The sequence below is a fragment of the Hipposideros armiger genome, unplaced genomic scaffold, assembly GCF_001890085.2.
Source record: "Hipposideros armiger isolate ML-2016 unplaced genomic scaffold, ASM189008v1 scaffold_432, whole genome shotgun sequence".
Lineage (NCBI taxonomy): Eukaryota > Metazoa > Chordata > Mammalia > Chiroptera > Hipposideridae > Hipposideros > Hipposideros armiger.
The window spans coordinates 887482-906124 of NW_017731782.1; the positions used below are offsets into that span (position 1 = coordinate 887482).

General features: G+C 33.8%; 1 protein-coding gene across 4 annotated transcripts in view; it reads left to right on the forward strand.

Annotated features, from left to right (window-relative positions):
- Positions 1-18643, forward strand: part of FCHO2 (FCH and mu domain containing endocytic adaptor 2) — a 122571-nt gene that overhangs the window by 57861 nt on the left and 46067 nt on the right. For 3 of the 4 annotated variants that reach the window (XM_019665078.1, XM_019665077.1, XM_019665081.1), the window contains exons 9-15: positions 5541-5585; positions 7256-7328; positions 11176-11200; positions 15221-15278; positions 15643-15818; positions 17251-17262; positions 17662-17686. In XM_019665078.1, the coding sequence (XP_019520623.1) occupies positions 5541-5585; positions 7256-7328; positions 11176-11200; positions 15221-15278; positions 15643-15818; positions 17251-17262; positions 17662-17686 (414 nt within the window). The remainder of the gene's footprint in view (positions 1-5540; positions 5586-7255; positions 7329-11175; positions 11201-15220; positions 15279-15642; positions 15819-17250; positions 17263-17661; positions 17687-18643) is intronic. The other variant, XM_019665080.1, reaches the window with a different exon arrangement.

Genomic DNA, 18643 nt, shown 5'->3' on the forward strand with positions numbered 1-18643 from the left:
AGAAATTCAGTCATAGAGAGAGGGCTCAAGTAATCATTTGATTTGCTGATGTCCACTTCCCCCTCCCCCGCCATCTCCCCTCCCCTCCTGTCCCCTCCCCTCCCCTCCCTCCCTCCATTCATTCATTCCTTCATTCCTTCTATCCATCCATCCTGGGATAGACAGTACAGTATCCCAGAAGTTCTGATTTCATTGGTCTAGGGCAGGTCCTTGGTATCACTATATTTTAAAACTCGTCATCTGCTTCTAATGTGCAGCCATTGTTGAGAACCTGGAGCATTACATCACTGGATGCTTGTTATAAATGTAGAATTTCAAATCCTACCTCAGGCCTACTGAATCAGAATCCGCATTTTAGTAAGATCCTCAGGCAGTTTGTATGCACAGTAAACTGGGAGAAGCACTGTCTAAGACTTATGAATACCTAGCAGTGGACCCAGGGGTTCCCTAGTACTGTAGTTTTCAAAGTAGGATTCCAGGACACAGGCATCACCTGGGAGTGTATTAAAAATGCAGATTCCTGAGCACCTACCTAGACCTTCGGAATAGGATGCTCTGGGGGTGGAGCCCAGCAATTTGTGGCTGAACAAGCCCTCCAGGTGATTCTGATGAATGAAGCATTGCACTAGGAGAGTCAACTAGGAGTTGGGATTTGGAACCACTGGTTTGAGGGAATTTTTGCTACAAATCCTTTATTAAAATAAATACTCTTGAAGTGAGGTCCCGTTGATGTTGCAATTTACTTTTAAATGATTTGACAAACAAAACAAGAAAACTATATATAGGTATGTGAAAAAGCAAATGTGGCACAAGGTATTATTATCATCCCTTATATCATTTATTAAAATGATACAACCTAGGTTCCAAAAGAGTTAAGTAACTAGCCCAGGGTAATCAGCCAGCAAGCAGTGGTAAAATCGGAACCTGAGCCTCCATGCCCTTTGCATATCACCACAGGCTGGAGTTTGATGCTTTTTTTTTCATGTTAGCTTGCCTGGTTCATCATTCCAGACATGTCGGAATGTGACTGTTGCATTCCACAGGCCCAGGAGCAAGCTTGAGAATGTGCCATTGACTCTCATTATTGTGAGTCTCACACATATTTCTTTTCTCTCCCTCCCTCCTTCCCCTCTTTCCCCACCCGCTTTATTATCATCATTCTTTTTATTAGACTCAGGGTCTGGGCATGTTTGTATGTCTTACTTTGGCTTCTAATTTAAACCAAGTGTTCTATGGTTTTAGTTGGGCATATGCAGGAGTATGCTTGATTTGGGTGGCTCAGACTTCTCTTGAGTTTTGAGACCAGTTTTTAACTAGACAAGAGTTGCAAATTTGCCGTTCGTGGCCTGAGATTTAGAATTGAGATTTCCATTCCAAAACAATGGAGACTTAATTAAATATTTCATGTTTCTTACATTCTATTACATTCCACAAAATGTGGTGATTAAAAGTTACTGTTCAATAAATTGTGTTTCCTCCTGTACCATTTCTTAAAAGTTTTGACCCAAATTAGATTTGGATGAATTCTTTAGGTTGTTGACTTTTTCTTTTCTTTTGATAGCAATAATTTATTCCTGTCTGATGATTAAAGCATCATATGTAAGAATTGTTTTGCTTTGGTTCCTTGACCTCTTAGAGTCTGCCTTTAATTTCTTCTGCCATTAATTGAACTCATGATGGCATTTTTAGATAATGTATAAAAGAGCATCAGGAGACAGAGCCAAAATCTTATTTGCTTTTATACAAACTAAATTGCCCTTGTGACCCAGCATAAAATCTAAGTGCTAAGAGCAGTTACTTATTTTGACAACAGAATTAATTGAGCCTAAAAGACTTGAAATTCCAGTTGTAGCAAACTATTCTTTTTGACTACCACTCTGGCTTTGGTACTGTCAAGAAAAGTAACCTGTCTTATGATTAAATAGCAGAATGGTGGGCAGTAGGCTGCATTTGAGGGAGATGCTGAATAAACTTTCTACTTGTGAAACAGTTCAGAAGTGACATGCTACATGGGGGGTTAGAATGTGCATTGATATCCAGCTGAGCTGTCAGCTGGCAGTGAGCCAGACACACAAAGCTCTGTCATGTGAAGCAGCATGTGGAGCACATGTCATTTGTAAAAAAAATCATTTTCATGCATGATTTAATGGTTTTTTTAAAAGAGTATATTTAGTTTTATTATACCAGAAAATGTTGGTATTTCAGTCTTTTATAGGAAAGCTTATGTGTGGATGATACTCTGTTAAAAATTTTTAATATATAGTTTATAATTTGAAAGGATTTGGCATCTTTTATTTCAAAAGTGTCATTTTGAATAGCTTATTTTTATTGGACATTTTTCTATTTCAAATGGATTTTAAGGGGTGTTTAGAAAAGATAAAGAGAAAAGCAATCAAGGTATAGGAAAAAAGGTTATGTGAGAAAACAATGTAGAATTTTGTTTGAAGGGATTGATTTTTATAGAGTTAAGAGATGTCTTTACTATTTTCACCTACATAAAGGCATCCAAAAATCTTTAAAAAATCATATACTGTACTTGCTAAGGTGATGTTGTAAAAGTCTTGTAGTTTTTTTTTTTTTTAAAGATTTTTATTGGGGAATTGGGGGGATGGGAACAGTGCTGGGGAATTGGGGGAAGGGGAACAGACAAGTTGCTGTCCTTTCGTTCTTCAGTCTAGTTGTGGAGGACGTTGCTTCACTGGCCCAAGTTGGCACCATCATTGCGCTCTTCCCGGGCGAGGCAGATCAGTCGCCGGCTTCTGGACGGCCGCTCACTGCGGCTGCTGGCCGCTCACGCTGGCTGCTGGCTACATACGGTAGCCCATGGCAATCCACTGCCACAGGGGCTGCAGCCTACGCCGTCGCCGGCGACTCACGGCAGCCCACCTCCAGGTTGAGCTGTTGTTCAGCATCTTAGCTGTAGAGGGCGGTGTCACTGGCCCTCATATGTGGGATCCGAACCCGGGCCCTCTGGCATCCCAAGCCAGTTCTTAACCATCGCGCCACTCGGCCGGCCCAAATTCTTGTAGTTTTAAATATTTGTAAATAATGCAGTTTGTTTGGCATTAGTGTTTTGTTTTTCTCTCTAGAATAAGCCCATACCTGATTATTAGAGAGTCTATAAATAGTTACTAGGCAAAAATTATGTGCTGTGTTACATTTAGGAGAATTTCTGATTAACCACATTTCTGGTTGTCTTTTTTTTTTTTTTTTTACTAAGATTTACCATATTTCCCCATGTATAAGATGCCCCCATGTATAAGATGCACCTTAATTTTAGGGCCTGAAATTTGAAAAAATGTAGTACATAAAGTTATTGAACTCAAGTTTTATTCATCATAGAACTCGTACAACTGCTCATCACTTGCGGGAAATGCAAGTAAAAAAACTACAACCACTGTATAAGACGCACCCAGTTTTTAGACCCCAAATTTTTCAAAAAAGGGTGCGTCTTACACATGGGGAAATACGGTCTTTGACAAATGATTATATTCTCAAGTTTTATTAGTGAGTGGTAAAGCTCATAGTACATAATAAGCTGTTGATAATTTAGGTAGAGATTTTTCATTCTTTATAATTTTTACTCCAAGTAAAAAGTTGCTAATTATCAGATGCACATACTAAAATTCTTTACCTTTGTTGATCTTTCAGTTCTCATCTCTTTGTCAGCTGTTAACATAGGCCTTTAAAGGATTATAAGAACAAGCTCATTGCCCTTTCATTTAATGAATTCATAACTGCTGGATTTCCAGAGTGAAGTTGAAGTTCTTAAATTTTTAATTGGGCCATTTTCTGACTTAACTAAGATCATATCATAACACCTTAGTGTGGAAGATTTCGCTTATTAACTCATCATAGCCTTAGTTTATCTACTCTTATGACTGTTTTATTCTGCTTATCATTAAGTGTTAACCTACTCTATTTGAATAGAAACTGTAACTGAAGAGGTAAATCTTAGATTGGGGGCAAGAAGCCCACTTTAGCCAATATTTTTAGATGCTCCTAGTTGGAGAGAAATCTTTCTTGTTAACCAGTGGTTTTCTTTTGTAATGGAATGATCAGTGAGAATGCTGATCATGAATTTGCACACAGTTCGAGTTAAGCTTAATATCTTAGAAGAACCAGTAATGAAATCCTTCATTATCCACTCTTTACTTCAAGCCCTATTTTTAAAGTTCTTGATAAAACAGCCTGTTCCAATTACCATTAATAAATTAATAATTATTATATTTCACAACAGTGCTGGACTTGTATAAAACAATAAAATTATATTTTAATGGAAGATAATTTTTTAGTCTGATATTTGGCTTTGGGGCTATTTCATTAGAAAAGTAATTCATGCTTTTACTTCTTTACTACCTAAATAATTTGGCATTTTACATATATGAGATATACCATATTTTGTGGCATTTAAGGCTAATCTCAGCAGATCTGTCATGTCAAGGTTATTTTAGTTGTTTTCTAACTGATTCTATTTTATCATCTTCTCCTTCTCTACAATCTATCCCTCATACAAATGCTGTATTAATTTTCATATAAGACCACTTTGCAGGGGTGTATGTGTGTATCACCTTCCCATTGCCTGCACATGACTGATTGTATTCCTTGTTCTGCTAAACAGTTAGAGAGGCTTGGGTTGTAATCCCAGCATCACCACTTAGCTAGTATGTAATGAATTAATTGGTTCAGCAGTTCTACATGGAAGACCTATTATTTGCCAGTTCACCATGGTCAGATAAGATCCCAAGCTTACATTGTAGTAGTGTCTTGGTCCTCTTGTCCGTCCCATGAGCACCACCAAGGATTCAGCAATTGCCTCTTAGTATGCTTGTTTTCTCTAAACTATACAGCACACTCCTTGAAAGCAGAAACTAATGTTAGATCTCTGTGTCTACAGTTCTGTGGTATCACATATAAAAGGTTTTTAGTAAATTGTGAGTATACTAGACTAGTCTCAGTTTTTTTCACTGTTAGGTTTATTTGACTTATAAAGTTTTTAACTGGTGTTTTAATTAACAATATCAGATAATACTGGAACACATTTCAGAACATTTAAAAAGATATACAATTGACCCTTGAACAGTGTGGGAGTTAGGGACGCTGACCCACACACAGTCAAAAATCTCCATATGTATCAGAAAAAACCCCCACAAAACTCCATATGACACTTGACTTTCCCAAACTTAAGTTGTCCGTCAGTATCCCAGGGGGATTGGTTCCAGGACACTCCCCTCCCACCCAATGGATGCTCCAAAATCCACGGATGCTCAAGTCCCCTATGTAAAATGGCATAGATCTGTGCATACATTCGGCCCCCAGCATCTGTGAACTCCCAACCGTGGATCAAAAACAGTACAGGTATTTACTGAAAAAAATAATGCTTATTAGTGGATCTGTACAGTTCAAACCTGTGTTTTTTTAGCGTCAAATTTCTTGTAAGTGGGATCTGATCTGATTTCTACCAGCTTTTTTTTTTTCTTAACTCGCAGTTGTTTATATATATAATTTTTTTCTTTCTTTCTTTCTTTTTTTTTTTTAAGGCCTCATTGAATTTGAAGAATGTGACCCTGCTAGTGCAGTTGAAGGTAAGTCGATTAGTTATAATGTGTGGCAACTAGCTAATGTCTTCTGTTTATTGAACAAATAAAGAGGGCCTGCTATCCATTGGTGTCAGCATGTTTATGGAATGATGTAAATATATGAATGTGGTTTGAAGGCCTACAGCTACCAAGTTTTACTTAATAAATAACCAGTAAGTTAGCCCAAAGGGTTATTAGTGTGTTTAAAATACATATTTTAAAAGATTAAATATAATAAGTATTTGTTTTCAAATATACATTGAGATTATTACCTCCATTGACATTCATCTCTAAACATTGTAATGTTATAAATATTAAATGCATCACTGCACATTAATGTATAGTTCTTATTCTATAGTAGGTAACATTTTAGTAATTAATGAGGTTAAGCATTCCTGTTAATATTGCCATCTTTCAAAATGTGTGATGATTTGACTTGGAGAAAAGGTCCACACCCTTTCAATTTAAATTGATGTTTTTTCGTAGTATGAAACCCAAGAAATTCCTGTTATTTTTGTCATGTTTTGTATATCTCACATTAGGAGCTCCTAGAAATAATTTGAAAGAAAGTAAAACTTCTATTTTTTCTAAGACCTGTGTAAAAATTTGGAGAAATGGTTTGCTGTCATGAATAAAGTTATTATTGGAGCAGTCAGGAGCTTTGGGGCCTAGATTTCTTATAGTTATTAGCTGTTTGACCTAGAGCAATAATGATTTAAACTCTGTACTTCAACTTTATTGTAAAATGTAGATAATAAATAATACCTACTCTGCGAGAATAAAAAGGTATTTAATTCTTTAAATATTATAGCATGATATGCAAATGTATGGTTGAGGGAGTTCATTTTGCATGAAAGCAAGCGCATTATCCTAAGACACCTGGATTCTAATCCAGGCTGTAGTGTTTACTAGTTGTAGAACACTGACCTAAAACAAAACCAAAAAATGCCTTTGAGTTTCCTTATCTGTAAGATGAGAAGTTAGCTTAGGTGTGCTCTAGTTCTCAAAGAGCAAGCAGCTAAGCTTTAAGTGCTGAAATCTATCAACAATTAATAGCGTGACTGATCTTTAAAAAATAATATCATGCAAGAAAAGGAGGAAGAACTGCAATATTAGGTAAAACAGGGATGGTATTTGTTCCTCAGTATGGTAGGATCCACTTATATTATTTATATTACAACATATGGACCAAAGAATGCCATATAAGTTTTCATGTTATACTCTTAATGGATATGTTGTATCAGCTTTTTATTTGAAATAACACATTTATATTTTGTGACCCTCTAGACAGGAAACATGATTTACCTTTATAACAAAATTAATATAGTGAATAATGTACTTTCCTTGAAGTTTTAAGATATCTACAAATGCTGATTTTTGCCTGAGGTAACTTGGGGGAGATTTAGGAGAAGAAAAGAGAATTTCATTGATTGAGTGAATGTTTTATTAACTTTTGGTGAACAATAGGCTATATTAGATTAACATAAGAAAAGTCTGAACAGATTATATAACTCTAATTTAAATATTAGGGTCTAGCAATAGATACTTCTATTTCTTTCATCCAAATTTAGTATCAACAGCTATGAGCAAATTGTCGAGATACAAGATATATTCATAAGTTTAATATATTTATCAGGAACAGTTATGTTTCTGTAACAGTATACATTTATTTTAAGGTATAAAACCAAGGAAAAGAAAGACTTTTGGTTTGCCAGGAATAATTAAAAAGGAAAAGGATGCAGAATCTGTGTAAGTATATTAAATATTGTCAATATCCTTTCTGTTGTTATAAATAATTAAGACTTGTTTTGAATTTGAAAAGGAAAAATTATTTCAAAAATAAAAAGTATATATGTTTAAGGTGTAAAAAATACAAACTTTTCTAAATTCATTTGCCAGCTCTTCTGGTTTTAGTTAAAAGCATTAACTTTTCTTATTTTAAAATTTTGATATGAAAGCTTTAGTGTCTTAAAGTTGAAACTTGAAAGATTCTCTCATTTTATAAAATAATACATGCATATTTTGAAAAGTTAAAAGTGCAGATAAAACTGAACATTTTTCTAAGTCTTAATGCCTAAGGGAAAACCTATAGTCAACAATTATATAGTGATATATGTACAGATGCTACTTGACTTATAATGGGGTTATATCCAGATAAACCCATCATAAGATGAAAATAATGTTAAGTTGAAAATACTTTTAATGCACCTAACCTACCAAACATAGCTTAGCCTAGCCTACCTTAAACGTGCTTAGAAAACAATGTGCAAAACACACTGGCAACACAGTACAGACAGTTCCTGACTGATTGATGGTCCAACTTATAATTTTTCAACTTTACAATGATGCAAAAGCGATACACATTCAGTAGAAACCATACTTCTAATTTTGACATTTGATCCTTTCCCAGGCTATTGATACATATAGTATGATAATTTTGTGATGATGGGCAATGGCAGCCCAGCCGCAGCCCCCCAGTTAGCCATGCTATCACAAGGGTAAGCAACCAATACTCTGCAAAGTACTGTGTTGCCAGCGTTTTTTGGATATTGTGTTTTGTGTTTTTTGCATCCCATCATGTCTACAAAATGCTCATCTGTATCTCCTGCTTTTGATAAGAAGAGGAAGGCAATTACTATTCAAGATGAAACTCAAGGTAATTGCCCATCTGTAAGCTAATGTAAGTGTTTTGAGCACGTTTAAGGTAGGCTAGGCTAAACTATGTTTGGTAGGTTAGGTGTATTAAATGCATTTTCGACTTAACAGTATTTTTAATTTACGGTCGGTGTATTGGGACATAACTCCATTATTGTAAATCAAGGAACATCTGCCTGTACACTGTAGAGTATCAGTTGAAGAGTATTTTAAGTCAAACCATTGTAAGTCGGGAACCATCTGTACATGTAAGTGAAAAATATTAAATGTGGGAGAAAAAAAAGCCCTAACATGTTTTCAACATCTATACTAGTCATCACTTTTAGATGGAGAATGGAGTATACATTCTATTTACCTTTTTTAAAAAAAATAAGCAATTAGTATGTAAAGAATATATAATTAGTATAAAAGAAATTCAACTAGTATTAGCTAAGTGAGGTTTTCTACCTTGACTACACATTAGAACTACCTGGGAAGTTGAAATAAATATATATCTATGCCAGGCCCCATCTCACACCAGTTAAACCAAATTCTTGGGTGTGAGGCCCCAGCATAGTTGTTTTGTTTTGTTTTAAGCACCCTAGTGATTCTTAATACACACTTGGGGTTGAGAATCATTGAGCTATAATTAAAAAGACAAACTGGAATTAAAGAAGTTTTTCTTTCTGTAATTACTCAACCCATTTAGACAGACACTAATTGAAAGTCCTGAGTGATTTGTTGACTCAGTATCATTGGCTGAAAATTTGTTTAAAATCCTTACTTCTCTAGTATATTCAGACCTCTCAAGAGATTTGATATTTTGATGGGCATTCATATTTGCAGTACAAGAGAACAGTTTGTGCTGTGAGTGTTCTTGTTTCCTATTTCATTATATTCTTATTACCTGAGGTTCTCAGAATTTCTGCAATTTTAAATGTCTGTTTCTTCAGCCTTCCAAGTGGTATTCGATTAACAAATTAAGACCAAGGGAAGTGATTAATATCGTAGTTATCATCTCTTCTGCAAATGTTCTCTTTGAGCATTTATGAAAGGTATATTTTACTATGGAGTGGAACCTAATCTCTATAACATTGGAAATACATTTTGATGGCTAAATGATTGATTTGTAAGTAAATTTTTAAAATGCAGCCAGTTCATGTTTAGTGAACTGTATTATAAAGAGTAATGGCCATAAATTAAAATATTTTCATAATATATGTTTCTCACAACTGTTCATTCAGGGGGTTTATAATATTTTAGTATATTCTGTGTTTTAAAAATAAATTTTCATGAGTAATTTCCCAATATGTTCATTAGACTACTTGGATATTAGAATGTTTTTTACTGATGAGAATGCTAGGGCAGAAAATTATTCTTAAACCACAGTACCATGATTGCCTTCTTTCTACACTTCCCGGCAAGAAAAATGTTAGAATTCACTTTGCTTGAAATGCCCTAGGTTCTTGGCAAATTTCTTCTTATAACCTGAAGGCTTTTGAAGAGCCAGCAGTTGCGGAAGAGGGGTCCTGCTTAGAGCTTTCTCTTCCTGGGGCTTCATCTACAGGTCTCATACAGCCCACTGTGAAAGCATACAGATGAGTGCTTTACCACAAAAACTGGAGAGTTCTGGCTTAAAGCCAGACAATAAACTGTTTAGAACCTTTATACTTGCTTTTATATTTAAACTGGATCTTCTAAAAAAGGAAGAAAGTAGGACTGTTCTAACATCTTAATTGATTTGATTCTGTAGAGGGATTGAATTTATTATTACAGTGCCTTTTCTGGAACATTTCTTCAGAGTATGCATAGGTTTTCCTTATATACCAATAAGGAAGCTCTTTTTCAAAATTTGTAATTTTAAGTGACTTCTAAGTGGATGTAAAGACATGTGGGGTTTGCATTTAGCCTGTCTCTTTGGTGCTTCTATTTGGATTAAAAGCAGAGTAGTCATCTCCCTCTTTTTTCATTTTTTCAGTCTATTCCATCCTATCTCTCTGTAAGAAAATTCTTCATTTTTAGATTTTTCTGATTTGTGCTTAGTCTTTGGGTAGATAGAAAGAAATTACCTGTTTATATCCTATATATTAATTTAGTGCTTTTTATTATTGTTCATTTGGCTCTTAAGGTGTACCTAATGCCTATGTTTTCAGTCTGTTATTAAAGTGGCACATTTTGATATTATATGCATTATCTGTCTCAAGTCACAGACTATGTAACTAATCCAAGTGCCTTTTAAATATGCACTCTAATTTTTGTTTGTGAATTTGTTTTAGAATGTATACATAGCAATTCTTCTAACATTCCTCCTGGCTTTAGTGTATTTATTTTACATAATTAGGTCTTTCTTTAGTTAATTAAGAAGGTTGGCCTTTATGTTTTAGTTTCACATTTAGTTTATACAATTCATCTTTGTTTTATCAGTTAAATGTTAAAATACCAGTTCTGAACTACATATTACTACATTAAACTAGAAGGCTATTTTGACTTTCATATAGACTAGCTTATCGAAAGTACACTATTTTTTTTTTAATTCTTAAAAATTTTATTTTAAAATGTTATTTACCATAAAAATACAGACTTTTAAGCCAAACTTTTCTCTTTGAAGGAATTTTTTTTTTTAACACTTTCTCTCCCTGAAGAATTAAAAGCCACTAGAAATCCTTGTAGAACTGACAGCCTCCTTGATATGATTCATGTGTATGTTCATGGAAATGAAGTACTTTTGAAAGTAGTTTTAAAAATACTTGTGTTTTATTTTGTCATGCATTATGGGTATAGGAATGCCTTCTTTTGAATTTAAAAACTATTTGGAATATTTTAATCTTCATGATATGATTTCTCTAAATTTTTGTAGAGTTTAAATTTATGCTTAAATACCAAGGTAAACACTTTGAATATAGTATTATTGTCAGATAGTTCTAATAGTTGAATATTTCTAATATTTTGTTTATTTTAATAGGGAATGCCCTGATGCAGATTCACTTGTAAGTACATTTTACTTTGATATAAACAATTTAAATTAGCTGTTTTCATTAGGAAATTCCTAACATATTTGGGTTGTTTACAAACCTCTCCAAAAAAAAAAATACTATTTTATTGTACATTCGCTGTTAAAATTATTTTACAGATGCTTTTTGGCTTTATAGTGTCAGATGCTTTCCTATTAAATAGAAGGTATTTCGAACTATCTTTGAAAAGTGGACATTTGACTTAAAATTGGAGTGGTGCCACAATATATTGCTTTTTCTTGAGAAATATGTCAGGTCTCAAATCTTCATACTTTATTTTAAAATGTGGTGCTCTTACTAATTTATTCTTAGATTATTAAAATAGTACTTTATCTGTTCATGTATTTAAGTTTTATTTAAGAGAGTGTCATCTTAGAAAAAACAACTATGTTAGTACTTTTCTGTGCTTTTTGTTTCATAGAAATTTTTTTATATTTAAAATTATATAATATTTTATATTTAAATATATTTATGGCATAATTAAAAGAAACATCAAATGGAGCTCCCTATGGTTACAGTGGAAGAGTAGATTTACCAAATGGTGTAAGTAGTATGAAGACAGACAAATTTTTCATATTGCTCATTAAACACTGGTCAAGTTGTTAAGTGTAGGTGAGTCAGGCTATCCATCTCTTTGCTCATTATTCTTGCTTGTATACCTATTGCTTCTTTTGGCCCAAAAAGATGTTGATCTTTTACAGCATAATGGCCAAAGAACTAGATATTTTGTGAAACTTTGTGTTTTATATTACTTAAGATAAAACTAGTATTTTTGTTTTATATTTCAGCTTTAAGAAACCTATGATTTTTAAAGTAAATTTGTAGTGAAAATAATGGAATAGATTTCTAATGAGCCCTAGGAATCATCAGAGTATTTTTGGTGTTAGACATTTAACCTTACCACTTGCCAATTTTGATACCCTTGGTTTACTGATTAATGAAAAAGCAGATGTATTTGGCATTTACTTTTGGTATTCATGCATTTTATTTCTGAATTAATTATGTATAACATTTATTTGATAATTGCAACATTGTATAAAGTCATTTAATATTTCATGTTTTATATACTTGCCTAAATAAAACATTTTTAATTCTCTCAGCTCATTTATATAATACTATGATCAATATTAACCAATTCTGAACTTTAGTCAGTACTTATCTGAAATTAGAAAAGGGCCCTTAAAGAAGACAGAAAATTCTTATACCATATAAGAAATGATTGATAAATTTGTGGAGAAACAAAACACTTACAAAATTAGAAAAAATACATCATAGAAGGATTTGACTAACTCAAGGTAAATTGGCAGAGTGTATTTGTAAAACATGTAACAAGGGACAAATTACTTTCCATTATACAAAGCAGTATAAAAGGTAAGCAAGCACCCCGGTAAGAAAGGGCATTAAAATAAAAATAGGCAGTTCTCATAAAAAGAAATAAAAGTGGTGAATACCATAAAAACATGTTCACAATAATAGTCTCATTCTGATGCATATTAGAATGAAATTACCATGTGCACCTGTCATATCGGACAAAGTTTTGATACACTCATACTGTTGGTAAGAATGTAAATTGGTACAATTTGTCTTGTGGATAGTTTGGCAGTATCTCCCCATAAGAAATGCATGTTCTTTTTGACCCTGCAATCCTGCTGCCAGCAGGGTTTACTGTTAAGGCTATCCTTACAAACTTATATGTGATTCATCAAGTATTATGCATGTATAGAGGGGGAGGGAGAGAGAAGTAGAGATAGATGTTTATTTCAACATTGTTTATATTAGGAAAAAACTGGCAAAACTAAAGCATCCACTAAAATGGGATTGGTTCAATAAATTATTAAGCATTGACCTGATGAAAACAGTCAGATGTTATATAGAGTTACATTGCTCTGTGTCTGCTGAGATGGAAAGAACTTACTAAATATGAAAGCAAGTATGATCTAAGTAATTGCTGTTTTAAAAATATAAATGTGTGGGTATGGTTGTGCCCCCGCCCCATCCACGGTTTCGCTTTCTGCAGTTTCAATTACCTGTGTTCAACTCTGGTCAGAAAATAATGGAAAATTCCAGAAATAAACAGTTTATAAGTTTTAAATTGTGTGCCATTCTGAGTAGCATGATGAAATCTCAAGCTGTCCTGTTCCTTCCCACTCAGGATGTGAATCATCCCTTTGTCCAGCATATCCACGCTGTATATGTTGCTCTCCCATTATTCACTTAGTAGCCATTTTGGTTATCAGTGCTTGTGTTCAAGTAACCCTATTTTACTTAAAAATGCCACATTCACATAACTTTTCCTGCTTATGTAATTGTTCTATTTTATTATTACTAATTATTGTTCATCTCTTACTGTGCCTAATTTAGAAATTAAACTTTATCATAGGTATCTATGTATGCATGTATGTATGTATGTATGTATAGGAAAAAAATATGTATATGTGGTGTTTGGTACTATCTGCAATTTCAGGCATCCACTGGGGGCCTTGGAATGTATCTCCCTCGGATAACAGAGGACTACCTGTGTTTGTGTTCTCTTTTTTTAAAAGAATGAGTTACTTACAAGACACTTAATTGTGATTACCTTTGAAGAGAAGGGTTGCAGCATGGTCAACAGGGAAAGGAGGCTTTCATTTTTTGTTGTTTCATTGATGGCTAGTCTCACTAATTACTTTAAAAAACATCAATAGGCTACCTTAGTAGGGAAACTTCATTTTCGGTTTCTTTTTTTAAAAGGTTTATGTAAATTTAAAAAATTATTTTGAAGTATTGCATCTTTTGAAAGTTGACCAAAGAAGTTCTTTTCTTTGGCATGGGAGCTCTATCCATATATATGGAGATATATATAGATATATATAGATATATATCTATATATATGTTTTTTTGTTTTTTAAGATTTTATTGGGGAATTGGGGGAGGGAACAGCATTGGGTAATCGGGGAAGGGGAACAGACAAGTTGCTGTCCTTTTGTTCTTCAGTCTAATTATGGAGGACGTTGCTTCACTGGCCCATGTTGGTATTGTGATCATTGCGCTCCTCCCAGCTGAGTCAGATTGGTCGCTGGCCATTGGACGGCCACTCATGGCGGCTCTTGGCAGCTCACCCTGGCTGCCGGCTGCTCACACTTGCTGCCAGCCACTCACGGCAGCTTACAGCAGCCCACTGCTGCCCATGCTGTCGCTGGCAAATCACGGCAGCCTTGTTGCAGGTCGAGCTGTTGTTCACCATCTTAGCTGTAGAGGGTGCAACGTCACTAGCCCATGTAGGATCCGAACCAGCGGCTCTGCTGCTCAGAGCTCGCACTCCCAAGCCAACTCTCAATCAACAAGCCACTTGGCCGGCCCCCAATATATATTTTTTAAATTGCTACCACTCTCCACCAAAGCTGCCTCTGTTGGTGAAGTTAATTACCCTTTTCTTCTTCATACTGCTTTTGACTTAGTGCTTTATTCCAGCAGTGTGGGCCCTAATATAGAAATTATGGGTTGAATGGACCATAGAAATTATGGGTTGAATGGACCAAGGAGTAAACAGTTAATGTGTTAGTGTTTATTTATAACAAGTTCCTATGAATAGTTCTAGCATTAAAAACCTAGTACACTGAGAGTCATTGCTTGTCATTAATAAACACATTAACTGTTTACCCTTCCCTAACTGCACACTTTCTTGTGCTTTTATTTCTTTACTTTGAAAATATGGATGAAAGTTTGGTTATCCACAGAACTGCTGACATTCCTACTGGAACACCTGTTCTCTTCCTTTCAGTGTTCTCTTGTTTCATTTTGTAGTTCTTTTCTATTTCAGACATCTGAAACATAGTGTGTGATTTGAAGCGAATTAACTAAAAGATGTGATTTCCCCACAGTATTATAATTTCATTAACCTGTCGATAGTTGATAAATGATACAGCCCTCAGTAATAGTCCAGACTATTTTGTTAATCTCTAATATTTTTGTAGTTGGAGCCATCATTACAGTAAAGTTTTTTTCTTCTTCCCATAGAACATTCCTGATGTAGATGAAGAAGGCTATAGTATAAAACCAGAAGCAAATCAGAATGATATCCTTTTATCATCTGGATATTCCAATGGATTGTGTTGGCATATAAGTAGACAGTTAAAACACAGTAACCTATTTAATAAAGTCTTCAAATTTTTAATTAATTATAATAAAATACGACTCCATATTCTTCATTTGACATGATTTTGTTAATAAAAGTATTGGGTTGTTGGAAAAGTCATGATGCATTTTTGCAACAAAAAACATAGAAAAAATGTGTCATGACTTTTCCAACAATCCAATAGTTATATTTCTGTTAAAGTCCATCTTATCTCTCAAAGGTTTTTGTTCTATTTTATAAATGTGTAAAAAACTTGTTATGCATTCTAATATTTTAAAAACTAAATTTTTTAACTGATACTCACATGCCAAAGAGAACCATTTCTACTCATCTAGTGATTCTGATTCTGAAGATGAAGAACCAAAGAAGTATCGGATAGAAATCAAACCTATGCATCCAAATAACTCACATCACACAATGGCTTCCTTGGATGAATTAAAAGTCTCTATAGGAAATATAACACTGTCCCCAGCAATATCTGTAAGTAATGAAATGAGCAAGTTTGTACTCCTTATGTTAGATGTCTTTATTTTTTTTTAATACCTCATCTACCTGCCTCTGGCTAATTTAGAGAATAATAAAAATTAAAACATTACTTAGCAGCAGTTAAGCATGTTGGATGAGGAAATAAATTTAACATAATTCTTTTTATTCAGCTTTATTGAGGTATATAGTTTATAATTTTTATATAGGCATATGAACTTGTGAGTGTGGCTTAGTTTTCCTTTCTTTTCAAAGTTATTTTACAAAGGAAGCAAAAATGTAGAAAATTCACTATTTTTGCCAGCTGTGTTTTTATAAATAGTGCTGTATGTCTCAGGCAGAATTTGGTGAACTGGCAATATTAATTTTTTCCTCACCTTATTTTAAAGTTCTTGTCCATGTTTTGTGAACTATATATAAAAAGGATTTTCTTAAAAATGAATTTAAAGATTAAATTATATCTTTGCATTTTTTTGTCACTATAACGTTTGTTTTTCCATACTTTTCATAGAAAGAAAGGCAAAGATAAGAATTCTTAGTGATAGTGATTAATTCCTTAGGTCTAAAATACCATACTTAACAGCTTTTGAGGGAGGAAAAAAAAATCATAATACATCTTTCCATTGATGTCATACTCTAAATTCAGGAGTGTTAAACTATGGGGAAAAAAGGCATGTCTTAGAATGACATTTAGTTATTTGTATCATCATAATTGGTACTTAAATTGTTCTCTTTGATAATGGAGAAGGGAAGTGCTCACCATTTCTTATTATTACTTAATTATGTATTTTAAGTAGTCTGTATGTATTTATTTGGGTAAAAGTTTTTTTTTATCCCAGTCATGCACTTTTAGAATTTAATTTTTGAACTACTTTTCCACAATGAAGACAGATTTCTGAATTTGAGGTTTTATTCTACCATTACTCGTTAACATTAAGACTAATGCAAAAGATTAAATTATGGTATATATATGAAGTAGAAAGTTGTGAAGCCATGAAAAATTTTTTTGTCTAGGAGCATAACTAATTTAAAATAGTATATATGTAAATAAATAAAAGCCTAGAGGAATATACAGCAAAAAGTTAAGCATTTATCTCTGGGGCGTGAGGTAATTAATAGTTTTAAGTTTTCTTTTTTGGGTTCTTTTCTGTTTGTTAAAAAACAGTGGATATGTATTAATTTCATGCTCAGAAAATAAATAATCATAAAATTTTTAATTAATATTGGGTGTAAAAAGAGGATAGTGTGAATATATTTTGTTGCCCAGTTTGCTTATCTAGCTTAAGTATTTTCCCCCCAACAATGTGTGTATTTTGTGTATAGATTTTAGGTACGATTCGGATTGGAATAAACAAATTATTAGAGCTGGAAAATATATTTTAAATTCTAAAATGAACACTTATCTTTTTTTCCTTTCATGTACTACTAGAGACACAGCCCAGTAAGTGCAAGATTTTATATTTTTACCTATGAGTTAAAAAAAAGTCATTGTAATGTTTGAACATTGATTTTCAAAATATTTGTGTTAAATTTTTTGTATTATCAAGTCATAGTAAGTTGCTTTAGATATTAATATTTAAAAACATTTTATTGAATATAATGTTAAAGGTACTACATGTATTATAATTCTTTACTATAAAACAAAAAGTACTGAAAGGTTTTTTTTCTGTATATCTTTTTATGTAAATAGTTTACAATTGAGCGGATACACTAAAAGCAGCATTAAAACCTGCTTTAACGTAATTAAAATTAGGTTCCCAGTATTAACATTTTACTAAATATTTCATTACCAAATTAAATTATAATTTAATGGCACTTAGTGTTTGCATTTCTGTTTTAGGTGCAGCTGAATCAGAATTCATCTAGTAAGTTTGACATTTAAGTTTGTTGTTTTATGTCTATTAAAATGTATCAGGCAATTTGCTAAGCTTATGTATGTAGTTACAGAAATAATAGTCTTTTCTCATCATGAGCCTTAACGACAGACTTAAAAGGATACTGTGGAACAGAAGACAAGTTATTTATATTATTTCTTTTAACATTGAGATATGACTTAAACTTTAATACATGGCTACAACATTTTTCAGAAATCAACATAGCCAAAGAGTAGCTTCTGATTAAAAATGTTAAGCTGTTTGTCTCTACCTCATGAGCCAGAAGGTGTTTATAAGTTGAGTTAGCTTTTGCTTTACCTATTTTTAAGTCATATCACAATTGCAATTTCTATTAAATGGTTTTTAGGATAGCAATTTAATTATATTAAAAATATTTTTGGGGTATTAACACCTCATGCAGAATCATGCATTTAAATAACAAAGGTTGTGGGGGAAAGAGTTGAGGCAGTCTATGGAAAAGCTATGCAATTTTGTAATCACAGTGCTTAATAAAAACTTCAACATCAGGGGCCGGCTGAGTGGCTCAGTTGGTTAAGAGCTCGCTCAAGAGTTGGAGCTCTGAGCAACAGCGGTTTGAGTCCCGGCCCGAGCTGAGCAGCCTCTGAGCTGCCAACAGGTGGCGGGATGGCTCAGCTAAAAAAAAAAAAAAGCAAGCAGTGGATTTATTTTGGGCCGGCCGAGTGGCGTGATGGTTAAGAACTCGCTTGGGATGCCTGAGGGCCCGGTTCGGATCCCACATATGAGGGCCAGTGACGCTGCCCTCTACAGCTAACATGCTGAACAACAGCTCAACCTGGAGGTGGGCTGCCGTGAGTCGCCGGCGACAGTGTAGGCTGCAACCCCTGTGGCAGTAGGTTGCCATGGGCTACCGTGTGTAGCCAGCAGCCAGCGTGAGCGGCCAGCAGCCGCAGTGAGCGGCCGTCCAGA